Consider the following 10,573-nt stretch of genomic DNA (forward strand, 5'->3'; position numbering starts at 1 on the left):
ACAGGAATGCCTCCTTTGCTGTGTGCAGTGACAGGAATGGCTTTGACACAACCTCACCGGTTAAATGGCACGAGAAATGCAGGTATTTGCGTTTCTTTTCAATGCTCACTTACAGGCAGCCTCTGTCCGTTCAGGAAAACTTTGACATCCTTTGTGGACCCAGCAATATCATACACTCTTCGAGACATCAGTGCTACAATGTCCTTATCCAGAACTGTCATCTTGAATTTGGACAGATCAGGTTGGAAAGTGACACAGGTGTAATCGTCTCCATCAAAGTATTTCAGCTTCATTTCTCCAGCCTTGCCCATGTTGTCTGTCCAGGTCTGAGGAAAGGAGCTTTTGTGAGTTGCAAGTCGAGCACACGCAAGTAACTACTGTAGTTTTTAAAAACAGTAAGCTGGTTTGAGTTTTAAATACTTTCAAATTTAACAAAAACTCTGGTTGAAAACCAGATTTTGGTGCTGTCTGCTAATTTCATTGTTCCTTTGAATTATATTTTGTGGGTCAAATTTACTCTAAACATAATGCACTGAAGGTGTGCCTAGATTTTTGAAATAAAACCTGAGGGTCTCATCTGAAAACCTCAGGTATAACCCCTCTGAAATGAGAAGTGCTCCTACCTGCTTGAATAACTTTTTGTATTCACGACATCCAGTTTCCACAGTGAATTTCGTGCTGAATATATTGCACAGTTTGGCTCCATAACCATTCCTCCCCCCTGGAATTAGAAGGAACACAGACTTGTATTACTATCTTTGTCCAAAGCTATCCAAAAGAATCCCAGACTAACAGGAGTTTGGTCACTTCAGCACAATCCAAAGGCAACTGTCAACAAGCAACAACGTTCTACAAGCTCAGTATGCAACTTCTTCCCCACCTGTGACTTTCTTCTCGTTGTCATCGTAGTTGCTGGAAGTCAGCAGCTGTCCAAAGATCAGAGCAGGCACATAGACCTTCTCCACTTTGTGCTCAACAACTGGGATACCTTTCCCGTTATTCCACACACTGATTGTGTTATTCTCTCTAAGGGGAGGGAAAAAAAAATCCAACACAAAAAACGTGTTTTTAAGGCTGCAAACGACTGAGCTGTGAAGCAAGTTATAGAAAGGCTCTGGGGAAAGGCACCATTTCATCGGGAGCAAATCTGTGCTCAGCAAGTGCAGCAGCTGCCAGCAGAGGGGGGACAGGCAACACAGAAATCCCCAGATCTGCTCTAAAATGGACACGCCACAAAACCCTCTGTCTGTGCTCAATCAGGATAAAAAGGCAGGAAGAGATGGAAAACAGCAGCAAGTAAAAAGCAGCCGTTTGCCCTGTCAGCCCTCTGTAAGAGACCAGGGGACTGAGCACAGAGAAAGGCTTTCAGAGCTAGTGGATTAAGTTTGGGGTAACTCAGATCAGCCCCTGCAGTGCCACCCCAGCTTTGCAGAACAGCTGAAGGCAACAAACAACAATGAAATAAAACTTACACATCAATTGTGACTTTAATGCACGACATGTTTTTATCCCTCTGCTTGTTGTCTGCGGCGTTGACTAGAAAGAGAATATTGTTACTTTATTACATTCCAAATCGAGACAGAACTATGAAGTGTTTCAGTAAAATGAGCACAAAAGATCAATGCAATGCCACTAATAATCATCTTGGCATGAAAATATTTTGTGAATTGCAAAGAGGAATTCTACAAGTTATCACAGAATTATTCAGGTTGGAAATGACCTTTGTCAACCAATCAAGTCCAACCATTAACAGAAAAGGGAGAAGTCTGGGCTGGATGAAATCAGGTTTGTAATTGGATTTTTGAAATTGGGGTGTTTTTTTTTGTTTCCCACAAATGGCTCGCTATTAAGTAGGGCTAATGAGTTCTTGATAAGTTCTTCTGTTTAGATCCAGTTTTGTAGGCACTCAACCCCCGTTAATAACCTGTCACTCACTGACTCGGGAGATCTGTCACCTTACCCAGAATCTCATCAAAGATTTTGTACAAGCCAGGCACGAAGGTCACAGGTCTGCAGTTGAGGCCAATGTCTTCATCAAAAACCCACATTTGCTGGGAAAAAAAAGGAAGAACTTCATAAGTGCCCAGGGTACAGCCTCTCTTCTGTGCCACCCGTTTGGGAAGCAGATGTTTTGCGGTTGATAAGTAGATATTTCGTGTTTTGTAAACAGCTGTTAATGCCCCCCTCACCCGCCCTGAGGTGCTCGGGGGGCTCAGCCCCGCACCCCCCTGCCCCTTACCTGGGTGACCAGCTCCACGGAGCCGATGTAGGTGTCCGGCCGGAGCAGGATGTGCTCCAGCTGCGTCTTCTTCTGGTAGATGTGCTCCACCGAGAGCTTCTTGGGGCCATCGGCCTTGTGCGTCCGGGCGTTCTCGTCCGCGGGCTGTGGGGGGAAAGGGGAGGGGGAACGAGGGGTCAGGCCGGGGGAGAGGCCCGAGAGAACAGGGATGGGGAAAATCGCAGAGGAACGGGGGGCTGGGGGAAGCGGCGGCGAGAGAGGCTCGGGGAGACCCTGAGGGGGTTTTGGGGAGAACCTGAGGGAGCCCAGGGGGGGGGGGGGGGGAAGGTGTTGGGGAACGCTTGGTGAGACCCTGAGGAGGGTTCCGCGACGGCTGAAGGGGCCTGGGAAGACCTTGATAGGGCCCGGCATCACCCTGAGGGGGGCCAGGGAGACCCTGAGGGGGCCCTGGAGCGCTGAGGGGGTTTGGGGGAGACTCCGAGGGGGTCCGGCGGGAGCTAAGGCGCGGCCGGGAACACCGAGGGGGACGATGGCGGGGGGATACCCGAAGGCCCGCGAGGTCGGGGGTCGCCGAGCAGGGTCGGCGTCGGTCGCCGGACTCACCCGGAGGGGCGACGGGGGCTGCGCGATCTCCATGACGGCGGCGGCTGAGGCGGCGACGGCGGCGCCAACGGCCCCTTCAAACCTCCGCTCGTCCCGCCGAAACGCTCCGCCAATCCCCGCCCGCGTGGCCCCGCGGGCCGCCAATCACAGCTCTGGGGCGGGAACACGGCTCGAGGGCCCTCCTTCATCCTGTCCAATCAGAGACCGCTCCGCGCATTCAAACCGGCCACTCGGGAGGGAGAGCGGCGGGATGGGCAGCGAGACCGGCCAATAGAGGAGCGAAGGGGGCGGGCACAGCGAGGGCCCGTTACCTTCGGGTAGGGAGCGACTGGGATGGACTGGGACAAACTGGGCGAGCCCGGGATGTACTGGGGTACACCGGGCCACACTGGGCCAGCCCCAGGGACCCACGTGGATACACTGGGACACAGTGTGGATCACTGGGATACACTGGGACACAGGGCAAGTTGAATCGCTGGCATTCAGGGAACAGGCCCTGGGGACCCACTGGGACACACTGGGAATCACTGGGATATGCTGGGCAGTCCCATGGACACACTGGGACTCAGAGGGATAGGATACACTCAGCTTCTGGGGACACAACGCTGACCTCAGTGACATGGAGCCCTGTGCCATCCCTGATCCCGCAGTATCCCCTCCCAGTTTCTGCCAATCCCAAGGGGACTGGAGCCCACTCCCAACCCCTCCTCCAGCCCCTTTCCCCATTCCTAGGTGGCTGCATGTCTCCTTGGCCCCTCCCTGCAGCCAGCCATGTCCCCCCAGAGCAGAGCACAGTGTCATAAAAAACAACATTTGCATGTCTTTATTTTGGGGCAGTGACAGTGTCGGCACCACTGTGGGTGCAAGGAGGCTGTGGGCACAGCCTGGCATCGCCCCATGGCACGGGGGTCCGTGGGATGGCACAGACAGGGATGACACAGCCCGGCTGTGGGGCTGGCATCCCCTTGGTGCTCCTGCACAGCTCCAACGCTGCCCACAGTGCTCCCAGGCCCATGGGGCTGCCTGGGCCGTGTGGCCCGGTGTCCCCACTGTCACCACATGTGCCGGTAGGGAAAGGCCACCTCGATACAGAGCACGGCCAGTGGTGTGGAGCAGTTGTGCCGGTGCCCGGCCAGCAGCCGGCCCTGGCCCAGGGGGGTGGCCATGCCCTCGGCCGCGCCAGAGCCACGCCAGCCCTGGCAGTCCCGGCGCCGGGCATGGCCCCCCCGCGCCGTGGAGCCGTGCCAGGCCAGCCGGTGGGGCCTGCGGGTGGGCACGGGGTCAGTGGGGCGCCTCAGGGCACACCCAGCTCTTTGCTCCTGCGTTTGAGCAGGGAGGGACCCACCACAGCCCCCCCCACTCCCCTCCCATGCCGGGGGAACCGTTCAGGACTCACCAGAGGGGATCCGTCAGGATGTTGCGCCCGTTGAAGGAGTAGATGGGACCCCGTGGGGTGGCACCAGGTTGACCCTCGAAGAGGGAGCTCCAGGACTTGGCCAGCAGCTGCCCCTGTGAGCACAGACCATGGTGCTGAGCCGGGGGCCAAGGGGGTGCCCTTGTCCCCACCACGTGTGGACAGTAACTTGCTCTCTGTTCCGGCAGCTCCCCAAAAGCACGGAGCACGGCCGGGGTGCAGCAGCCCCAGAGCAGGACTGGGCAGGGGTCCCACACCCACCACAGCTCACTGGGGGCTGGAGGGGGGGTTGTCACTCGCAGCCCCTCCTGGGGACAGGGGTACCTGCCTTCAGGTTGACGATGGGGAGGGTCCTGTCTGTCCTCTTGACGATGGACACCAGGTCCTGGGTGGGGGCCGACAGGAAGGCCCGGAAGGTGCCGTACAGCCCGGCCTCCTGGGACTGCCGGTAGCACTGCAGGTCGGCACCCCGGATCCCGCTCATGTCACCAGACAGGGGCACGTTGAGGGCGGCCAGGCGGAGCTGGGGGACAGTGGGGAGGTGTTGGGGCTCTGCTCCCTCCTTCCCGGGGGGTGGGAGGCTCCTGGGGGGGCTGGCCAGGGCTGGGGGGCCCCTGGGCACCTCTGCCCCTTCTCCCACCCCCGGGGTCAGGCATTCCTTACAGATGGGATCCGTGGGGCGATGGTGGTTGGTGGGATTTGGGGCAGCCCTTGTCCCTCCTCCTTCTGGACCTGGAATAACACAGCTCAGATCAGTCTGGGGACACCCATCCCTGTGCCATGGGTGGGTGACACCCTCTCCAGACCAACATGATTCCATGCCAGGCTGGCACTGCCCTGCGGACATCCAGCCCACCCCCATGGCATGTCCCTCCCAGCACGGCTGGACCCTGAGCAGGGCTCACCAGCGAGTCCATTGGGGACTGCACAGGTGACACTGTGTTGGGACCTCTTGTCTGCACCCGCTTTGCCTCCTGGATGGAGAGGAGAGGAGAGGAGAGGGGGAGGGAGAGAACAGTCCCATGGTGTCTGTCCCCCCTGGCAGGCAGAGGAGGGCTCTATCCCCCTCCAGAGACATGAGCAGGCCCCACATCTGCTCACACGTCTCTCACCTGGTACCGTGGGGTGGAGGCAGAAGGGTCGTCACCAGCCAAGACCGACCGCGAATCCTCCAGCTGCTCAATGACACGAGCAGAGGGACAGGTTAGGGGAAACCTGCTCCTTCCCCGGGGGTCTGCTGCCCCAGTGCCAAATCCAGCTCTGGATCCTGTCCCCCCAGCCCCTCGAGGGATCTCCACAGTACCAGGAGGCGGCTCCAGCCAGTGGGGGTCCGGAGGAAGGCGCTGCTCCCCTCCTGCACGTAGACCAGGCTCCCCTCGGGCACGGCACCGCTCGCCTTCATCATCAGCTCCTTGGACCTGAAGACCCATGTCTGGCGCTGGGGGGATGCAGAGGGTCAGGGCCCTGCTGTGGGGTCCGGGAGAGCTGGGGGGGCTCACCCATGGCCGCAGCCAGGACACACCCGGGGGTCAGTGCGGCAGTCCGATGGCTCCGTCTGACGGGTGTCGGCATCTGGAGAGCCCAGAGAAGGTGGGGGCTCACAAGGTGTCCCAGCGCAGGGCCTGGGTGCTCCCGTGGGAGCTGGCCCTGCGGGGACACGGGGGGAGCGGGTGAAAGCCAGCGGCGGTGCCAGGGACCTGTGCCGACATGGCCCCAACACCCAGGGAGGGAGGCAAGACTTCACAAAGGTGTTTTCAGGAGGTTGGAGCCCCTGAAACACCTGGGAAACTCCCTCACCTGCTGCCCAGCCTGGGTCTGGGGCCACCTGTGAAGGCAAATGGGACCTGTTACTCCTGCTGGGCACAAGGACAGGGACACCCTTCCCAATGCATGGGGAGGGGACGGGGACTCTCAGGGACAGTGAGGCCATGGCTTACCGGCTGCTTGCAGGGGGGCTGGGCACGGACCGGGTACACCCTCTGGAAGCAAAGACAGGCAGGTTTGGGGGGGCCCTGGTGCTGTGCACACCCACATGTGTGTGTGCTCTGACACAGGAGTGTGCACACCCGCGCTGGGCCTTACGTTGAGGTAGAGGAGACCTGGTGGGCCAGGGGGGCCTGGGGGCCCGGGGGGGCCGGGAGGACCTCGAACACCCTGAAGGAGAGCAGTGTGGAGACTGGGCTGTTTTGGTGCTGCCTTTTGCAGGGTAGCTATAAGACACCCTGCTGCTGCCCCTCGTCCTTCCCACTCCGGTTCCCTCCCAGGGCTTAACATCCCCAGGTTGGGGCAGTGCAGACCCCAGCCAGGCAGTGACTCTCACATGGGGGATGATCGCTCCATAAATCTCTGGTTCCTCTTTGCTGTCCTGCAGAGGCAGAGGGAAAAGACTGAGACTGATCTTCATCCTCCAACCCTCCATCCCTCCATTCTCCCCCTCTCCATCCTCCATTCCTCCACCCCAGTTGGGGCTATGGGCCCTGCGGGGTTGCTGGTGGGGTGATCCATGTCCCCAAGGCCGGGCTGGGGTCCCTCCCCCTGAGCACTCACCGTCTGGTACCCTCTGATGGACCCCCAGGAGCTGGGCTGGCTGCCAGTGCTGGGGAAGGGGAGGTGGCCTGGTTTGCACCCCTGTTCCCTGTAGCAGCACCCCTGGGTGAGGCAAAGAGAGAGGCAGGATTAGAGCCTGAGCTGGGTGCTGGGGACAGGGACTGCTGGGTGTGTGTGTGGGTGCACTGTGTGCTGGCACACGTATGCACACGTGTGTGCCCGTGTGTGTTCTCATGTGCCTCAGAGAATGGTGTCACTCGCCCCCCACCCTGCGCCTCAGCCCATTTGGGGTCTCCGGTGCTGCCTCTAGGATGAGGAAAAGGGTGCTGGGGGAGCAGAGGCAGCACGGGAGACTCAGGGGTGCACACTCAGGTGTGGGGGTGGGGACACCCCCCAGCCAGTTCTCCCCCTGCCACTGCTCGTGGCTACAAACCGGCTCTCCGGGGTCGCCCTTTTCTCCCTGGAAGGAAAATGAGAGATCCTGTCAGCACCCAGCTCTGGGGGTCCCCTGGCCCCCCAGCCCCCCTCACCGTGCTGTGCCTCATGCCCCAGGGTACCACCTGCCCACTGCCAGGACCCCTGCCCGCAGTGCCCACTGCCCAGCTCACCCCCTGCCAGGACCCCTGCCTGCAGTGCCCACTGCCCAGCTCACCCCCTGCCAGAACCCCTGCCCGCAGTGCCCACTGCCCAGCTCACCCCCTGCCAGGACCCCTGCCCGCAGTGCCCACTGCCCAGCTCACCTTGGGGCCCGGTACCCCAGCCAATCCACGGTGCCCTCCGTGGCGCAAGTCACACTGCAAGGAGAGGACATTGGGATGAGCGTGGGGTGCCTCCACCCCAGCACCTGCAGCCCAGGACCCCCTACTCACCCTGTAGTCCCCCGGTGGTCCTGGAGGCCCCATGGGACCGGGCATGCCTGGGGGCCCTGTCTCTCCAGTCCGGCCAGGGCTTCCCGGCATGCCTGGCAGCCCGTATTCACCCTTCTCTCCCTATGGGCACACGGCACAAGGTGTTGAGCGTGGGGGCTGAGCCCCCGTGTGCCCCCAGGCCCCACGGTGGCAGGGCTGGGGCTGCCCCAGAGCCCTCCGAGGGCTCAGTGCTGGGGACTGCTCCCCCGGGGCAGGGCAAGGGCCTGGGGAACCTGGATGCCCTGTCCCACCCCAGGGCCATGGATGGGCTGGGCTGAGACGCCCTTACCTTTAGTCCTGGGAATCCTGGCTCCCCTCGGAGCCCTGGTTTGCCAGGGAGTGATGCAGGTCCTGTGGGACCGGGGGGTCCTTCGTGCCCTGGCACCCCGGGGGGACCCTGAGGCCCTGGGAGCCCTGGTGCCCCCGGGGGTCCATCTGGCCCAGCCGAGCCTGGAGACCCTGGAGTTCCTTCAGCCCCGGGGAAACCGGGTGGTCCCACAGCCCCTGGAGGGCCGGGGGGTCCCGGCTTTCCCTCCCGCCCAGGGACCCCCGGGGGGCCATCATGGCCTGGGTAGCCTGGGGGTCCGGGCATGCCGGGCAGCCCGGGGGGGCCTGGGGGTCCCGGGTTTCCCACAGGGCTGGAGGGTCCCAGCTGTTCGTCAGGTTGGAGGGAGAGGAGAGAGAGCAGGGTCAGTGAACCGCCGTGTCCCATGCCCTGGCCCCCTCCCCTGGGCTGCCCACCCGCACGACCGCGTGCCCCAGCCCTCCCTGTCCCCGCCGGTCCCGTCGGGAGTGACACCGCGGGCGGCACCGGCATCACCCGCCCGTGTCCCCGCCCCGGCGCTCACCTCGTTCTCCAACCCCTCGGGGACGGCGGCAGGCGCGGGTGGGCTCCTTGCTCCCCAGGTGCCTGGGGGGCCCGGGGGCCCGGGGGGCCCAGGAGGACCCGGGGGACCCCGGGGACCCTGGTGACCTGGCTGTCCTGGGCTGCCAGACTTCCCTCTGTCTCCTGAGATTCCGGGCTGGCCTCTCTCTCCGGGGAACCCTCGGTCACCTTTCTCTCCCTGTTGAGGAAAGACAGACCCTGGCTCTGGGCTTCTGGCACTTCCTTCCACTGGAGCCCACCAGGGGGACCTGCACCCCCCCTGCCCGTGGCCACCTGAGTCACCCCCCAACTCAGACCCCAAAGCCACATTCCAAATCCTGAGCAAAAAGAGATTTGCATAGACAAAAGAGCATCTTGCAGCGTGTCTCTGTGGGCCCCCACACACCCCTGCCCCTCCCTGGGAAGGACCACCTCACCTTTGGGCCGGGAGGGCCGGCACGGCCAGGAGGGCCAGGGCGCACGGGGCAGACACAGCCAGAGCCGTTGTGCACCTGGAGAGAGAGAGAGAGGTGGGCTGAGGGACCTGAACCTGACTGTTGGGTCCAACAGGGGTGCCCTGTGCCCACCCCTCACCTGGAGAGCAGGGTCCATCTCTGGGGCTGGGGGCACCCCCCGGGGCAGCCCCTTTGTTGTCGTCTGTGTGGAGGAGAGGAAGGGCTGAGTGTGAGACCCCCGAGCACCATCCCTGTCCCTCCCTGCCAGTCCCTCCCACTTGCCAGGGTGCCCATCCCAGGCTGCCCCTCTCATCCCCCTGGGGACCAGGACCCCTCCACCACCTGGATCTGCAGGAACTCCTCTTCCACCGCGCTCCCCTCGAAGATCTCTGGGGTGGCCGTGGGTCGGTGCTGCTGGGGTGGACAGGGAGTGCTCAGTGTGGGGTTCGGGGGGTCCCGGGAGGCAGGTGGGACCCTCCCACAGTTGTGGCTGCCTCCAGCCCAGGGTGGGGGCCCAGCCCCAGCACTGCTGTGGGGCTGTGCCATGTGGGGGACACCAGGAGCTGCTGTGGCTCCTTTCCAAGGGGAGTCACTCTCAGGGCTAGAGCAAGGCACAGTGCCCAGGCTGGTGTGTGCAGGCAGGGCACGGATAAGGGGAAGGACATGGCAAGGTGCCCGGCAGCAGCTGGGGAGTTTTGGGAGGGCTGGAGGAGCTGGAAGGGGGATGCTGCCCAGAAAAAGGCACCTGGCCTCGTGTGCGTGGTGGGGCATGGCCTGGTCCTTTTGCTGTTCCCCTGGCGAGGTGGTCCCGGCGTCTGGGGGCCTTCGCCAGAGGGGGTTTGCTCAGCAGCACCTTCCCCGTGGGTTCCATGCTGGTCTCTGCATCTGCAGGAGCAAAGAGGTGATGGGGCAAAAGGTGGCAAGGCTGGAGAGGGGCTGGGGTGGCACAGCACTCCCAGTTCCCAGCACCTGCCATGGCCACAGCAGTGCCATCAGCAGCCCCAGACCCCAGCACCCCACACCTCACCCTCCACACTCTAAGTTCCCCCTCCATGCTGGGGTGCAGGAATTTGGGGTGCTGCCCCCATCGCACCCTGCCTACCTTCCTCTCCATCCAGGGTGGGGGTGGTGAGGCTGGTGCCGGGATCCGGGGTGGTGTCCTCTGAGCCCAGGTAAAACCACTGGGCCGTGGCAGGGCACAGGCGCCCGCCCAGCACCAGGAGGATGCAGAGGGTGCGGAGGAGGCCCCAGGTGCTGCTGGACCCCATGGCGCTGCCTCTGGGCCTGGCTGCTGCCCAGGGTGGGGGTCCTTGGCTCATCCTGCTCCCTGCTCCGTCTGTGCCCGCAGCCCCACACAGCGCCCGCAGTTATCACAGCAGCCCCTGACACGCCCCTTGCCCGCCCCGGCACCCACACCCCACGGACCACATCCGGTGGGTGCTGAGCACCGGGGCTGGGGGCACAGGGCTGTCCCGTCACAGGCAGGGAGCTGGGCTGCACCAAGCACCAAACACCAGCACTGAGCCCCCGCTGTGGCCACAG

At 62.3% G+C, this 10,573-nt stretch overlaps 2 protein-coding genes across 2 annotated transcripts in view; both read right to left on the bottom strand.

The window, feature by feature from the left end:
* Positions 1–2,947, bottom strand: part of TOP2A (topoisomerase (DNA) II alpha) — a 27,223-nt gene extending 24,276 nt beyond the window's left edge. The window contains exons 1-7 of the mRNA XM_017834179.1: positions 2,843–2,947; positions 2,240–2,383; positions 1,961–2,051; positions 1,473–1,536; positions 881–1,026; positions 624–721; positions 114–326 (exon numbers count right to left, since the gene is read on the bottom strand). Coding sequence (XP_017689668.1) covers positions 114–326; positions 624–721; positions 881–1,026; positions 1,473–1,536; positions 1,961–2,051; positions 2,240–2,383; positions 2,843–2,875 — 789 coding nt within the window. The 5' untranslated portion in view covers positions 2,876–2,947. The remainder of the gene's footprint in view (positions 1–113; positions 327–623; positions 722–880; positions 1,027–1,472; positions 1,537–1,960; positions 2,052–2,239; positions 2,384–2,842) is intronic.
* Positions 2,948–3,894: 947 nt separating this feature from the next.
* On the bottom strand, positions 3,895–10,310 carry LOC108506721 (collagen alpha-1(XVIII) chain-like). The gene is made up of 23 exons (XM_017834056.1): positions 10,134–10,310; positions 9,777–9,916; positions 9,374–9,445; positions 9,171–9,233; positions 9,014–9,088; positions 8,560–8,775; positions 8,001–8,363; positions 7,673–7,792; positions 7,544–7,597; positions 7,237–7,263; positions 6,804–6,905; positions 6,577–6,621; positions 6,339–6,410; positions 6,194–6,235; positions 6,054–6,081; positions 5,779–5,828; positions 5,560–5,694; positions 5,369–5,431; positions 5,162–5,230; positions 4,920–4,988; positions 4,585–4,779; positions 4,239–4,351; positions 3,895–4,105 (listed from the first exon to the last, which is right to left on the bottom strand). Exons 1-23 carry the CDS (start codon positions 10,297–10,299, stop codon positions 3,895–3,897), a joined length of 2,490 nt encoding a protein of 829 aa, XP_017689545.1. The 5' UTR covers positions 10,300–10,310.
* Between the last annotated feature and the right edge of the window lie 263 nt (positions 10,311–10,573).

This window comes from Lepidothrix coronata, unplaced genomic scaffold (assembly GCF_001604755.1).
Source record: "Lepidothrix coronata isolate B3197 unplaced genomic scaffold, Lepidothrix_coronata-1.0 Scaffold229, whole genome shotgun sequence".
NCBI lineage: Eukaryota > Metazoa > Chordata > Aves > Passeriformes > Pipridae > Lepidothrix > Lepidothrix coronata.